The 16,717-nt window shown below is 42.7% G+C and overlaps 1 protein-coding gene across 12 annotated transcripts in view; it reads left to right on the forward strand.

The window, feature by feature from the left end:
- myocd (myocardin) overlaps positions 1-16,717 on the forward strand; it is a 246,061-nt gene that overhangs the window by 113,795 nt on the left and 115,549 nt on the right. For all 12 annotated transcript variants that reach the window (XM_041815357.1, XM_041815350.1, XM_041815356.1 and 9 more), the window contains one exon: positions 4,468-4,688. In XM_041815357.1, the coding sequence (XP_041671291.1) occupies positions 4,523-4,688 (166 nt within the window). In that variant the 5' untranslated portion in view covers positions 4,468-4,522. The remainder of the gene's footprint in view (positions 1-4,467; positions 4,689-16,717) is intronic.

Genomic DNA, 16,717 nt, shown 5'->3' on the forward strand with positions numbered 1-16,717 from the left:
CAGAAAATGCCAACTCAAAATAATTTTACTCCCATTGCTTTGGCGCTCCTATGCGCCACATATAGTGCATACCCACTTTTTGCGGCACTGACAAAACATAAAAAATGGGTCTGCTCAACCTGCGGACAACAAAATCTACCCGCGGCAGTACGTCAAAAGTAGCCCAATTCCGTGGTTAAACTGCGGACCTGGCAACCCTGGACCAGGGTGATCTTGGTCGAACCCCCCCCCCCCCCCCCCATTTCTGCCTTTTAGCCATTTTTTGCCACATTTTAACTGCTTTTCACCATCTTTTGTCTCTTTCTCCCTCTTTTCCAATTTTTGCTGGTTTTAAACCACTTCTCACCATATTCCCTCCCATTTTTGTCCCTTCTTTGCCAAGCTTGACCCATTTCTGCCATTTTTTGCCACTTTTAAACCACTTTTCACCATGTTCCCTTCATTTTCTTTCCCTTTTTGCCCTTTTCCACCCTTTGTGTGTCCTCCTTTAACCAATTTTTGCCTTTTCCCCTCCAGTTATTTTACTATTTTCTCCTTAAAGTTATTCTCTGACATCCTGACATTTAAACACATCATGGCTTACCTATGAAGTCTGTCAATTTCTTTTCAAATACTTTATTTAATTTGCCCATGCAATGCCTGTTAACATTAGCAACGAAGGCAATTACGGTTTGAGGAAAGGGGTTTCTGTTTTATTCAGGCTTTATTGCATGAAAGCAACAATAAAGTTAATTTTTTGTTGCTTTAGTTGGAGTGATTATTATTCAGGTTAGAAACAGAATGTGGTCATCACAGCTTGGACCATGGTTTTTCTAACTTCTATTATCCCTCTGACAGGCGGCTCTGGGCCTACTTAGAACCATTATGTTTCATGTTTCTCTCACTCAATGCTTCCAGGCTAAATATTACACGCTAAACCTTTAAAGCAGTTTTTGACGTGACATCTGGTGTCTTGTCTTTTTAAAATTTGACATATTGTACCTTTACCTCGAGTCAGCATTTTTACTGAGCTGCCATGATGAGTACTGGAGTCACATCCAACCAGGAGGATCTCTGACTAAAGTGCTGAAGATGGTCCACCACTGCTGCTATCCGCATGGTGGCGTCTTAAAGTGTGACATCACACGGGTAAGTTCTGTGAGCGTCAACTTTGACAGAGCCGGGCGATAAAGATCACCATCCCGGGACTCTCCTCTCTCCCTGCAGTCACTCCTCCGTCATTACAGAGACGAGCAGATAAAACAGCGAGTGTCCGATCGATAAGAGGACAAACTGCTATCAGCCGATCTGGAGGAGCTGCAGAGCCACGAGTCTCCACTCTCGCTGTGTTGACACGGCGCTCCAGGCCACGCTGATAGGATCAGACTATAACCCGGTTCTTTTGAAGCCTCTCTTTTCTTCTCCTGTCCACACTTCCCTCATTGAACGGGCATCTCTCCTGGTCGTAAAAGCGGCAGATTTCTGATAATTATCACAGGATGAGCTAATATGAAACACGACGTTGAACTTTGGTGTCGTTGTTGTCGTCTCTTTGTCTCTGAGGCGCTGTTTTCCTCCGCCTATCTCCACCTCATCCCCGTCACTGCGTGTAAATCACCAGAGTGCTCCTATCTGTCTCTGGGTGGGCTCTGGGTGGGCTTTCAAGCTGGGCCCATCAGTTAAGGCTTCATTAAAGAGGTTCCTCCTGCCGTGCACGGAGGAGTGCGCTCTCCAGCCTTTTAGCAGACACTGATTTACTGGAGCTGTTGTTCTCTCTCTGAGGTAAATGCACCGCTCTGTTATTGTTTGCCTGGCCCGTGTTTAGCCAGGAGCCCCCTTTTTGTCCCTTCTACCACACACTATTTCTAATCTCTGGTGTCAAGATACGGCTGAGGAGATGCAGCGACTTCAGGGTGATTTCCCAGAAGAGCTGAGTGGAATCGCAGAAAGCTGCCAGGGCGTCTTTTTGAGATTTTACAAAGAACTTTGTTCAAATTCAAATCAAAGATAACGGAGAGCTTTCAGGTGATAACAGAACCTTTGGCAGCCATGTTGGAAAAGTTCTGGAAACGCAGGCTGCAGGCGGCTGGATGTGCACTAATGTACTCAGCTGTATGGACAGACTGAAACAGACAAACTGTAGAGACACCCAGACATTTCTGAAAGCAGACTTTTGACTGGAAGACATCACAGTCAATGTCTCTCTGGTTAAAGTGAGTTTAAGGTTTGGAAACCAATATTAGGAATTGATTAACTACTAGTTATTTTATTTCAGTAGAAAAATCAAAAATGAAAGTCGAGTTATTGTTCTTTTTTAAACGAGGATGAAATGAGCAGGAAATTAAAAGTACAGGTTGCCAAAACCAAAGAAACCTTTTCAGAAAACTCTGAACTCCTCAAAGTGCATCAATCAAAATGAAACACTGTTTCTTTAAATTCAGGATTTCAAATCAACCATCCATCCATTTTCTACAGCGCTTATCCCATTGGGGGTCACGGGGGGCTGGAGCCTATCCCAGCTGTCATTGGGCGAGAGGCGGGGTCATCCTGGACTGGTCGCCTGTCAATCACAGGGCTGACATAGAGACAAACATCAGGCACACTCACATTCACGATTTCAAATCACTGAGGGGAAAAGCTGTTAAAAAGTGTTGCTTCTTTATGCTGTGAGTTATCCCAGAATACTTTGCATGAAGCTTTTCGTCTTAACTTTCAGTGTTTGATTTGTGAAGGATTGCTATCTGCATTTTTATGCAGACATCTGTTTATAGAGGTCAATAGCTATGATTAGATAATCACTGATGCCTTGTTTGTTGTTTTCCTCACTGATAGTTTTCTTCAGCATAAACCGAAGGCTGAGATGATATCAGCAGTGGGTTAGTGCAGGAGTAGGCTCACTTTTCTCTAGCCTCCATAGACTATACTCATTTCTCAGTGCACATCATTCAGGTAACCTTGCAAAGCAGATGGATTCACCTGTTTCCGTGTTTCTTACTGGTGAATCCATCTGCTAAGCTCCCATCTGAACTGTTTGGGCCCGGTTAGAAAGTGACAGGACCAATCAGTGACAAGGGGCAGTACTTTCGGCCACGGTGGAGTCGTGATGTAAACATGCCGCAACAAGAGGCCGGAGCAGATATGGCAGAACAGATTAGCGTGGATGCTGCTAAAGCGCCAGTTTTATCAGAACTTGACGACATTTCTTGGTCAAAAGAAGAACAAAGAACAGCAGTGAGTTGTTTTCTTTTCAAAAACCACAAAATTCATGTACTGACATGTCTACAGTCGCCATGGTTCACGTTATGGAGTTTAGTCCTCGGTAGCGGCTACATCATGTGTTTTGTTGCTCTGATTGGATTGTAAAGATGTGACAGACAGAACGTTCATCCAATCACCCTCCGAGTTTTTTTAAAGGCTCTGCCCTTTCCCAAATGCCTATGGGAGGTTTTCCAGATGGATGTGTGAAACAAATCCTTCGGGCTTAGAACTGGGATAGCCTGGCCCACTTAACCCCCAAATTCCACATACTCCGTCTGCACAGTGATCCATACACAAAGCATAGCGAATCGCTCCCTCTCTAGTCAGTCTTTGAAATTCTACTGCTCACGCTCCGGTCCACCCATCTCCACTGACCCTTCACTCCTGTCAAGATACACGCCAGGTTTATTTTTGGCATTAGCTGAAGCTCAACTGCATCAATCCACGTAGGGCAGAATAGAGATCAGTGGATATATGACATAGCTAAATAAATCCCTGTACTTTCACTAAATAAATAATAAAGGATTGTATACTTTGATCCAGTATTTTATTGCTTGCTCAGACCCTGGATGCCTCTGAAACATTGTTCCCTCAGTATTCTGGCATAAATCTAGGCTTTCTGATTCCTTAATACCATTTATTTCTTGTTACAGAGCTTCTGCAGAAAAACCGAAGCCTAACGACATCCTAACCTACTGAAGGAGTCTCTTTGAAAACGTGCTATTTTTACAGGGCGTTGCATAAATTTATGAGAGTGATATTGTCCTGTGAGCACATGGGCTGTTCTCCAAACAGAGCTTATTAAAGAAAACAGCGCTGTATGTTTGTGGGGCCCTATGGAGCCGGCTTCAGGAGCAGACGGAGGAGGTGAAGAGGAGATCGACTGAGCAGAAAACGTGACCGTCTGGATGTGAATTAGAGGATCATTTTTCACACGGACGTCTTGTGGGGGTTATCAAAGCTACCGAATCCTCACAGTCCATTTGTTTTATACTCACTCAGGAGGAGGAGAGTCAGAGCGTGGTTCATTCTGATTATTGATAATAGCAGCAGGTGATGGAGGGATGAATCTGTGAGGTTTATAAACGGGTTAAAGCTCTGTAAACAAACAGACACGTGCTCAGACGTCTGCCGAGGCTAGACCATGAGCTCTACAATCCCTTAAATAACTCGACACTGAGCCTTTATGCTCCTTAGGTTTGCTTTAACAGTGTCTCGTTCTCTTTGAAGATGAGCTGAGGTGACCCTCGGAGCCATGTCGTCCAGTGAAGACTGAAGTTTGGACATGAGTGCAGTGAGACGCTCTGAGGTCCTAGTTTATGGTCCAAAGGACAGGAGGAGTCCAGGACAGCTGCAGAGGACAACACGGGGTCATGGAGACGGGGCTCAGCTGACGGAGACGAGGAATAACAGACCGACAGAGGAGCTGACACCATCAGAGGGCCAGAAAGGTAAAAATCAGTTTTATTCCTATCTGAGATAACAGTAATGTTCAGATCTCCTAAAAACTGCAGCATCTCTGTTACGCTTTTCTACTAGTCCAGTTAACACAATTTATGTTTTAAAAAGTGTCGCTCAGCGTTCACTGATGAGGTTTCAGCAGCTGATCAGAGCGCTGGTTGTTGTGCACAATGATCCGAAATAACAGAAGAACATCGACAGCATCAACTGCAGAAAACTTTGAACAGATAACAAAACAGTTTATTTAACATGAGATACAGCGGCGTGAAAAAGTATTTCCCCCTCTCTGATTCCTGATGTTTTTGCATATTAATCACACTTAAATGTTTCGGATCATCAAACCAATTTTAATATCTCACAAAGACAACCCAAGAAAATAGAAAATGCAGTTTCTAAATGATGACTTTATTTATTAAGGGAAAAATCCAAACCTATCTGGCCCTGTGTGAAAAAGTAATTGCCCCTCTTGTTAAATCCTGAGTTAACTGTGATTAACCACAGTTCTTGGAAAGCTGAGTTCAGTTTCACTGGCCACACCCAGACCTGATTACAGCCAGATTAGTCGAATGTAGAAATCCCTTAAATAGAAGCTGTCAGACAAAGTGCAGTAGGCTACAAGATCTCAGAAAGAAACGCATCACACCACCATCCAAAGAGATTCAAGAACAAATGAGAAACAAAGTGATTGAAATCTATCAGTCTGGAAAAGGTTACAAAGACATTTCCAAGGCTTTGGGACTCCAGCGAACCACGGTCAGAGCCATTATCCACAAATGGAGAAAACTGGGAACAGTGGTGAACCTTCCCAGGAGTGGTTGGCCAACCAAAATAACTTGAGTGCAACAACGACTCATCCAGGAGGACACAGAAGAACCCAGAACCACATCCAAAGACCTGCAGGCCTCACTGGCCTCAGTTAAGGTCAGAGTTCATGACTCAACCATCAGAAAGACACTGGGCAACAATGGCATCATGGGAGAGTTCCAAGGCCAAAACCACTGCTGACAAAAAAGAGCACAAAGGCTCGTCTCACATTTGACTAAAAACATCCTGATGATCCCCAAGACTTCTGGGAAATATTCTGAGGACTGACCAGACAGAAGTAGAACTTTCTGGAAGGTGTGTGTCCCGTTACATCTGGAGTAAAAATAACACAGCATTTGATAAAAAGAACATCATCAACAGTCTAACATGGTGGTGGCAGTGTGATGGTCTGGGGCTGCTTTGCTGCTTCAGGACCTGGACCACTTGCTGTGATTGATGGAACCATGAATTCTGCTGTCTACCAGAAAATCCTGAAGGCCAACGTCCGGCCATCAGTTCATGACCTCAAGATGAAGAGCTCTTGGGTTATGAAGCAGGACAACGACCCCAAACACACCAGCAAGTCCACCTCTGAATGGATCAGAATAAACTAAATGAAGGTTCTGGAGTGGCCAAGTCAAAGTCTGGACTTAAATCCAACTGAGATGCTGTGGTGGGACCTTAAATGAGCAGTTCATGCTGGAAAACCCTCCAATATGGCTGAGTTTAAACAATTCTGTGAAGAAGAGTGGGACAACAGTGCTCCACAGTGATGAGAAAGACTCATCACCAGTTATCACAAATGCTTGATTTCAGTTATTGCTGCCAAAGGTGGAACAACCAGTTATTAGGTTCAGGGGGAGATTACTTTTCACACAGGGACAGATAGGTTTTGATTTTTTTCACTTAATAAATAAAACCATCATTTAGAAATGACATTTTCTATTTAGGGTTGTCTTTGTGAGATATTAACATTGGTTTAATGATCTGAAACATTTAACTGATAAATATGCAAAAAACTCAGGAATCAGAAAGGCTTTTTCACAGCACTGTCTATCACTCTCATTAACAGGAGCTTGACATTTTTTCCTTCCTCCTCCTCTCAGCTGCAGAGCTGCACAGGTTACAGACATGACCTCAGTGCACACTGGGAGAGTGAGAGGAGATCACTAGTTTATTGATCATGGACGGCTTGCAGCAGGTTATAAAAGCATAAGAACACCTTGGCCCATTAGTCTACTGTAAACTCTGGTTGAGTTTTTGTAGGACAGGATACATGAATAAAACCTATCTTGCAAAACATGTGCACACATCACATAAAAAGTCCCTGTTTTCATTGCTCCTGTCCTATAGCACCTCCATGTTTTCACTTACATGGTGCTAATGCACTGAGCAAACACTGATGTCAGGGAGTCATTCTTCAGTTATCAGAGGTCCACAGGTGATGCCAATCCATGTGAACAAGCACTTCAGAACAATGAATGGGCAGATGCAAAGAGTTTAACATTTTTCAGCCGTTTAGCATTGGAAAAACAATTTCAGAGAGAAGCTCATGCAGAGTGTAGTACTATTGTGGAGTAGGGGTGTAAAGGTATGTGTATTCATACCGTAACGATTCGGTACGGGCCCCTTGGTACGGTACAGGTGTGTACAGAAGGAATACATGTGGAATGAAGCTCATACACAGACAGAAAACAAGAGAACAACTCACCATCACACTGTTCTGGTAACCACACAACCACAGCAAACGACAGCAACAGCCTGAATATTCCAGATAAAAGTGTCCTGTTTAGGAACTCTTTGTTTCCCAGTAAAATACAGCAGTGGAGAAAGACAACAACAGTAGCACTGGCATTATTCAGCAGCTGTGTCGCTGACAGCCCGTCATCCAGCAGACCAATCAGAGCATTTGAAAAGACTTCACTCAAACAAGAACATCACTGTAACGAGGAGGAACAGCAAAACGTCTCACCAGCCGGTTATGAATGTCCCGTGATTAAAGATCTTTTATTATAACAATCATGCTCTGATTTTGAGAATAGAAGTAGTTCTAAACGTGGTACCTTCAACTGTCAGCCTCAGAGGAGAAGAGAGGGGACTCCATCATGTCTGCAGCTGCGTCATAGGGAAAGTTCTCAGATTTCACACAGCTCTAACCTCTTTATCCACCAAGATGGGCTGTGAGTTCTCCCAAACCTTGTAGTAGGTTAACCTGAAACAGCAGATGGATTTGTCCACACATCCATCTGGTAAACCTCTCACAGACAGCGTTTGGAAAAGGGCAGAGGATTGGAAAAAAAACTCGGAGGGTGATTGGATGAACCTTCTGTCTGTCACATCTTTACGGGCCAATCAGAGCAACAAAACACGTGACGTAGAGCAATAACGCAAACCATGGTGACTGTAGACATGTCAGTACTCGACTTTTGTCAAGTCATGGCAGAGGGTGAATATTCCTCTATTCCTCCCAGCATTGTGAGTATTCTCGCTACAATTCGCTGTCTTTCTCTCTGATACGCTCCGACTCATCTCCTTGACCGGGCGTGCGTCTTTCAAACTCTATAAACTCCAAAACTTTGAATAGAAACACACCAACAAATGCTGCTGGGATTGAAGTTACTCACGTCCGCCATCTCCTGGTGTAAAGTGGTAACAGCGCAGACCTCCGCCCTATCTCCCAATAGTACAGAACCCTTTAAAAAAACTCCTGGATCCAGACGGTGATCCGGATCACTCCCAAAATCTAATCAGTTCTTCCTTATGCCATTTCTGACATTTCCTTAAAATTTTTATAGAATCCGTCCACAACTTTTTGAGTTATGTTGCTAACAAACAAACAAACAAACAAACCCATCCGATTACATGAACCTCCTTGGCGGAGGTAAAAAGGTGCTGAACTCCGTGTTGAAATTGGCAGGATAGATGCTAATTAGCATTCTTGACAGGCTAACTTAAGGTAATATGATGATGCGTTCAATTTGGCTGGGAAATTTTAGTGTTTAAAGAACTGATATAAATACGTCAATATATTAATTAAAATAACCTAGTAATTCAAAAATGTGATAATTTAGTAATATTTTTATTCATTGAAGAGCTTTTGGAAGGAGACTGCAGCATTATTATTAATTTAAATGTAATTTATACAGCCTATTTATCTTAATACAATTTAATAAAACAAATAATAAATTCTGTCATTTATTCACTGTAATTTCCGTATCGTTACAGCCCTGCTGTGGAGCATTTATATCACAGCAGGAAGCCATTCTACGAGAGTTTGATGTAACATGGAGACACCAAAATAACAACACAGGAGTCTCTTGCTCTTGCTGTCACAGATTCCTTCTAACATCCAAAATAGAAACTGAAGAACATGAGTCACTCTTTTGATTTTAAAGCACCAATGTTTTGATGCACACTGCGTCCTTATCAGACTCAGTAGGGGTCTAAAATCAGACCTCTAATTACTTCATATCCTAACTAGTCTGCAACGTCTGAAGTCCTAGTTTTGACAGTTCCTCTAAGGGCAATATTATGTTATGTGATTGAGCAGCACGTCAGAGCTGTGGGACTCGATGTTCTTTTGGACGCTGGTGTGATTGATGAATTTGTCTGAATCAATTAAAAAATCAGAGACTTAAACACAAACAAGCTGGCCTCAGTGTTACACTCAGAGTATTGTTTTATTATCTTTAGAAACTTTAGAGAACTGATGGAGAAAAGATTTTTACTGGAGCCAACGTCCACAGATCAGGTAAACAGGTAAGAATGCGAGTCACACGTCTCTGCCAAAGAGCGAGTCATGGAGCCAGAGAAAACAGGAGTGTTTGAACGTTTTATTGAATCCCTCTGATGATAAATCCATTCTGAAATATCTGCGCTCTTCAGCTTCACAGCTCAAATCAGCATCACAGGGCTGAAGGCGAAAACATCTGAGGAATCCTGAGATTTAAATCTTTATTTTTAGACGGTGAGGGCGACGCAGCGTTTCCCTCTCAGAGCCGGAGAGTTTCCATGATGTCATAAAGAGCGAGCAGAGAGAGAGAGACTGACGGGGCAAAGGAACATGAGCTGGAATCTCCTCAAAGTCAGACCACAGTTTAATCACTTTCTCCTTCAGACGTCAAAGAAGGAAAGCTCTGAGTCCAGACTGCAGCTCTCTCAGTCTGTCAGAGAAACTAAACGAGCTCCGAGTCCAGACTGCAGCTCTCTCAGTCTGTCAGAGAAACTAAACGAGCTCCGAGTCCAGACTGCAGCTCTCTCAGTCTGTCAGAGAAACTAAACGAGCTCAGATTCCAGACTGCAGCTCTTTTAGAGTCTGTCAGTGAAACTAAACGAGCTCAGTGTCCAGACTGCAGCTATCTCAGAGTCTGTCAGTGAAACTAAACGAGCTCCGAGTCCAGACTGCAGCTCTCTTAGAGTCTGTCAGAGAAACTAAACGAGCTCAGAGTCCAGACTGCAGCTCTCTCAGTCTGTCAGAGAAACTAAACGAGCTCAGAGTCCAGACTGCAGCTCTCTCAGAGTCTGTCAGTGAAACTAAACAAGCTCCGAGTCCAGACTGCAGCTCTCTCAGAGTCTGTCAGAGAAACTAAACGAGCTCCGATTCCAGACTGCAGCTCTCTCAGAGTCTGTCAGAGAAACTAAACGAGCTCCGAGTCCAGACTGCAGCTCTCTCAGAGTCTGTCAGAGAAACTAAACGAGCTCCGAGTCCAGACTGCAGCTCTCTCAGAGTCTGTCAGAGAAACTAAACGAGCTCCGAGTCCAGACTGCAGCTCTCTCAGAGTCTGTCAGAGAAACTAAACGAGCTCCGAGTCCAGACTGCAGCTCTCTCAGAGTCTGTCAGAGAAACTAAACGAGCTCCGAGTCCAGACTGCAGCTCTCTCAGAGTCTGTCAGAGAAACTAAACGAGCTCCGAGTCCAGACTGCAGCTCTCTCAGAGTCTGTCAGTGAAACTAAACGAGCTCAGAGTCCAGACTGCAGCTCTCTCAGAGTCTGTCAGTGAAACTAAACGAGCTCAGAGTCCAGACTGCAGCTCTCTCAGTCTGTCAGAGAAACTAAACGAGCTCCGAGTCCAGACTGCAGCTCTCTCAGAGTCTGTCAGTGAAACTAAACGAGCTCAGAGTCCAGACTGCAGCTCTCTCAGTCTGTCAGTGAAACTAAACGAGCTCAGAGTCCAGACTGCAGCTCTCTTAGGGCACACACTAACTCTGGTGCTGACTAGACTAGCAGACTCTTGTCCGCTTGGAAACAGGGGGTCTCAGTCTGCTTCCAACTGAACCCTGGTGCGGTTTGTTTGAGGCGTGAAAGCAAAGCAGAGAAACTTGTGAACCAAAGACAGGACGTGGCATAAAGCGTAATGATAGAAGGATTTATATGTGATTTAATACACTCAAATACATGTCGGTACCACGCTTGGCGTCTGTGTAGCCATGGCAACACGTTGTAGTCCGTGCTTATTTATCCGTCTCGTGTAAAGAACGACACACTGGACAGCTCATCGTCTCGCTGGCTGCTCCTTATGCCCCACTGCAAGAGCAGAAACCCCAGACATTGTAAATTCTGTGTCTTTTTTTTCATTGTTTATGTGGAAAAAAGACCGGTGGAAGGAGCTGGATTTCCCCGCTTCGTCTTCTTCTACGCCGGCTTTAATTCTTGGTAGCCGTTTGTTTGTGATGACAGCGCCCCTAGCGGGCAGATGCATGTGTTCAGACGGTTTGGTCTGTTTAACAAAGAGCAGTATGAATGCAAACCAAACCAAAGGAAAATGCAACATTGTTGAAATTTCCGTTCCAAAACAGACCGAGTCCCTCGGACTATCAGGTGTGAAAACGACCTTAGAGTCTGTCAGACTGCAGCTCTTCTAGAAATCCAACCTGGCACCAAATGAAGAAGCGTTTGGTAGACAGGCTCTCTTTACTGACATGAACTAAATGATCCAGATCTCTTAAAAGAGATGAATTCATTCATCATCAGAGCATCCAGTTAAAAAACACCTAAATCTAAACAAGTAGAAATAAAGCTGACTGAAACATGTAGAGTAGGGCTGTCAAACTCAGTCACTGAAGGGGTCGGATTCTGAATTCAGGTCTAAACTGAGGGCCTAACAGGGTCCACATTTAACCTAACGGTCAGCCTCAGTTTTCCAGTATTAAACTATGGGGAAAAGAAAGTAGCACTGATGATAAATGTTTTTGAGATTTAAAAAGTCAAAATGATTAGTTGAAAGGGTCATAATCTTAGATAAAAAGTCAAATTTACTAATTCAAAATGTCAAAACACAAAATTAGATGTTAAAATAATGCTTCTAAAAGTCAAATATATATAAAAAGAGAAAGTCACAACTATGTTTTCAGGCAAAAATATGACTTAGAATTTGAAATGGTGCCCCTAAAATGTCAAAATGTGAGATAAAAGTCAATATTATAAATTGATAAAGCCAAAATTATAAGATAAGGGCAAAATTATAAGTTCACAAGGTCAAAATATGAGATAAAAGTCCAAATAACAGAATGAAGTCATAATTGTGCGATGCAAAATTGAAAATATGATGAAAACATAAATGAATTTCTTTTTTTCATCTAATAATTTTTTCTCTGTCTTTATTTCACATTTTTATGACTTAAGAATATTTGTTATCATCATGGCTAAGTTTATGTTTTTATACTGTAGTAAATCTGCAGACCTCATATTTTAGGGTCAGTTATAATAAGAACAGGATATGATCTTGAGGGCTGGGTGTAACTGTACCACTGGCCGGATTTGGCCCTGGGGCCTTGAGTTTGACACCTGTGATGTAGACGCCTGGGAAGTCCACAGCTGTATGAAGCCTTTCTCGCCACCAGGACTGGTGACATCTCCTGGCAGCGTTATTTACTGATTCATTCTGAGTTTCTGCTCTACAGATCGAGCAGCTCATCTAAAGTTCATGTTTACTTTTTCTCTTAAATTTCTGTTAAAAACTCGCGGCTGACCAGCTCTCAGACATCACTGGCTTTACTTCAGAAACATTGATTTGGTATTGTTCCACTTCTGTCATCCTTCAGTGAATTTCTCATAAAGCCGGGTTAATCTGGTGCAGACGTGGGCAGTAACTCAGTAAAATCGGATCGTGGGGGGCGCCGGGGTGTTTGGCAGGTTTTAACTCTCCGACACCTGCAGGAATAAAAAAAACACTCTCACCGCCGCGGCCTGGTTTTCAGCGGATTCCTCTCTGATTTGACGAAGGCTGCAGGTTTTTCTCTCATCTGGAGGAGATTATTGAAGCTGATAGACGTGATCAGCCTGACTCTCCATCATCTGCTCGCGTGTTCATGAAGCTCCGACTGATTCATTAACTTCTCTCTCTGACTCGTGTCTGAGGTTTAAATCTGAACTTTTACTTCTGCAGAAAAATATTTAAATGAGCATAATGAAGCGATATTACTCCAGGCACGATGTTTACCCTCCTGTCCTCATTGTCTCAAAGTGTTTCTGCAGCTCTGCCAGGCGATTTATCGGAGCGTGGATCTGCAGAGAACCTGCAGAGAAAGCAGGATAGGAAACAAGTGGAATGTGTACAGATGCATTTTTGCTGCTGTTGTTTTTAGCTGCTATTTCATCCATGAAATTACTCACATGTTCATTCATCATCTGAGCGAGGCCGAGCGGAGCAGCGGCCCCCGAGACGACGAGCAGAGGGCCGATTTTAGCTCCGAGCACAAGGCAGTAAACAGATTTCTTATTTATCCCAGCAGTCGGTGTGACGTGATGAAAAAGCAACACGCAGAGCATGAAATAATACGTGTGTTCAATGGAAAGGTCATGTTTGTAGTGCCGACCCAAGTTTGTAATTGGTTTCATATTTAGAGAAAGGTATTGAAAGGTGAGCTCACACATAAAAATAAATCTTTGTACCTTTGTTGCAGAAATGCTCGTCCTCACGCCAAGAGCTCTGCTGCAGGACATTGATTGCTGATTTTTTTTTTTTTTTCATTGTAAGCTTTGAAATATTCGCCTCCCTAAGCCAAGCTGTGTTCACCTTTCAGGAATGTACAGTTAAATTGTTCTTTAGCGAACATAAATACAGAGTGAGCTGCGGAGAGAGACGGCAGGCCCTCGTGTGGAGCGAACAAACTCACAGGGACAGAGCGGAGGAAGGTAGAGGGTCTGAAGGAGACGGAGTGGCAGAAAGGATAAACATGTAGACAAAGACAGAGCCACATCTATAGAGGCTGATCTATTAAGGTTCTGTTCTGTATAGTCAATCCTAAACATCCTCTGTCTCCTTAAAACCATCCAAAGTAGCAGGACGGATTAGACTGTCTGCATGGATATAGAGACGTGGACCTGAGGGGATGCCATAGTTATCTCTTCTTCTTTGCAGATTTGAAAATCAGTTAGTCTGTCTCTACCTCCTTTATCAGACTGTGGGCACGCTAAAGTGTGCTAGTGCACAGAACAGTGATACTAACATGAAAGCAATCACATCACTGCACAGAAACACACGTACTGTAGTCAAACAGAGTCAAACATGTTAAGACAGGCTCCATTTCTAATCTCTCTAGTCTTATTTTAAAGTAGGAGGGATAAAGGTTGCTGCTGAAATACAGTCATGGATGAAAGTATTGGCACCCCTGGAATTTTTCCAGAAAACTCACCATTTCTCTCAGAAATTGTTGCAGTTACAAATGTTTTTGGTATACATGTTTATTTCCTTTATGTTCATTAGAACAACACAAAAAAGCAGATGAAAAAAGCCAAAATTGACATAATTTTACGCAAAACTCAAGAAATGGGTCTGGCACAATGATTGTCCCCCTTTTAAAACTGTGGGTAAATCATTTTATTTCCATCATGTGGTGCTCATTTAAACTCACCTGTGGCAGTAACAGGTGCTGACAATCTAGAAATCACAGCTGAAGCCAGTTAGAATGTCTAAAAGTTGACTCAGCCTTTGTGTTGTGTGTCTGTGTGTGTCACACCAAGCATGGAGGAGAGAAAGAAGAGCCCAGAATCGTCTGAGGACTTAAGAAGCAAAATTGTAGAAAAATATGAACAATCTCAAGGTTAAAGACCATCTCCAGAGATCCTGAGATTCCTTTGTCCACTGTGTGTAATATAATCAATCAATAATCTCCCTGGACATGGACGGAAGAGAAAAACTGACAAAAGAATGCAACACAGGATAGTTGGAATGGTGGATAAACATCCTCAGTCAACTTCCACACAAATTCAGGCTGTCCTGCAGACTCAGGGTGCAAAAGTGTCAGCTGGGACCATACGTGGTCATCTGAATGAGATGAAGCGCTATGGCAGGAGACCGAGGAGAACCCCACTGCTGACAGAGAGACATAAAAAAGCCAGACTGGAGTTTGCAAAAATGTACCTGAGTAAGCCTCAATCCTTCTGGGAGAACATTTTGTGGACAGATGAGACTAAGGTAGAGCTTTATGGAAAAGCACGTCATTCTACTGTTTACAGAAAACAGAATGAGGCCTACAAAGAAAAGAACACAGTACCTACAGTCAAACATGGTGGAGCTTCATGGATGTTTTGGGGTTGTTTTGCTGCCTCTGGCGCTGGGTGCCTTGACTGTGTGCAAGGAATCATGAAATCTGGAGACTATCAAAAGATTTTAGGCTGCAATGTAGGGCCTAGTGTCAGAAAGCTGGGTCTAGGTCAGAGGTCATGGGTGCTCCAGCAGGACAACGACCTCAAAAAGCACCAAGAAATGGTTGGAGACAAAGCTGGAGAGTTCTGAAGTGGCCAGCAATGAGTCTGGATCTAAATCCCATTGAACACCTATGGAGAGATCTCAAAACTGCTGTTGCAAGAAGGAACCCTTCAAATCTGAGAGACCTGGAGCAGTTTGGAAAAGAAGAGTGGTCCAAAATTCCAGCTGAGAGGTGTAAGAAGCTTGTTGACGGTTATAGGAAGTGATTGGTTTCAGTTATTTTTTCCAAGGGTGTGCAGCCAAATATTAAATTGAGGGTGCCAATAATTTTGTCTGACCCATTTTTTGGTTTTGTGTAAAATTATGTCAATTTTGTCTTTTTTCTTCTGATTTTTGTGTTGCTCCAATGCACATAAAGGAAATAAACACATGTATACCAAAAACATTTGTAATTGCAACAATTTCTGGGAGAAATGATGTATTTTCTGTAAAAATTCCAGGGGTGCCAATATTTTCGTCCATGACCGTATGTCTCCAGCAGACAGCAGCAACATTTATGTGAACGGACTTAAAACTGGACATTTCTACTACAAGTTCTTCTTGAATTTAAAAAAAAAAAAAAATACAGAATACATCGACACAACATTAAATTACAATATTAGATTGTTGCTGTATTTCTATAATAATAATAATGATAGTGATTCACAAGGCTTTTTCTGCACCTGTAGACACCTTCATGTACACCTGGTTTTCTTATTTAGAGTTCTTAAGCTCAGTCAGAATCAAGCCTTAATGGAACAGAGAGTAGCTCCTGCTGAATGATAGAGAAAATTAACTTTAGGTGATTTTTCTGCATTGTTCTCTGGTTGACTGCAGCTTCTGCATGTTTCAGACGTCATAAGTGAGAATGTTTGTTATTGAGTCTGCTGTGGCTCCATATTTAGCGTTGAGGAGGAATGACAGCGTGTAATCTCATCAGCTGACTCATGCAGACGGTTTTGGGGGTTAATCAGACTTATTATGATTTCGTGGATTTTCTTATTATTAAAAGGATTTTCAGATTTGAAGCTGCCGTCCGCTGGAAACACAAACTCTGCTTCAAAGTTTCCGTGATTGTCGCTAATATTCACCGTGGATATGAACAAGGACAAATGTAATATAGAGGGAATTAAAGGGCTTATTCCGGAAGCTTCCATTCAAAGTTTTCATTATTCATCAGAGTCTTCAGGAAGGAGGGCAATTAGAGGATCGCCTCACTCGTCTGTCACCACGGAGACGGGCCGTGTTTATTATCAGAGGTTTAACATGGAGACAGACACACTGGCATTAACAGGAGGCTGTTTGGGTTTATTTTATTGATTATTTATCGATGATCAGAGCAGGAATACATCATTTAACACTCCTACTGTGTGAGAATTCATCCATCAGCTGTTAGCAGAGAGATAAAGAACATCCAGGATTATACACCTCTCCAAAACTTCGGAAAAGATTAGCTCATGGCATCCAGCGGTCTATTTTTAGAGCCTCCAACAGTGGCATATTAAACAAAACGCTCCAAAATTCAAT

This window comes from Cheilinus undulatus, linkage group 20 (genome assembly GCF_018320785.1).
Source record: "Cheilinus undulatus linkage group 20, ASM1832078v1, whole genome shotgun sequence".
NCBI lineage: Eukaryota > Metazoa > Chordata > Actinopteri > Labriformes > Labridae > Cheilinus > Cheilinus undulatus.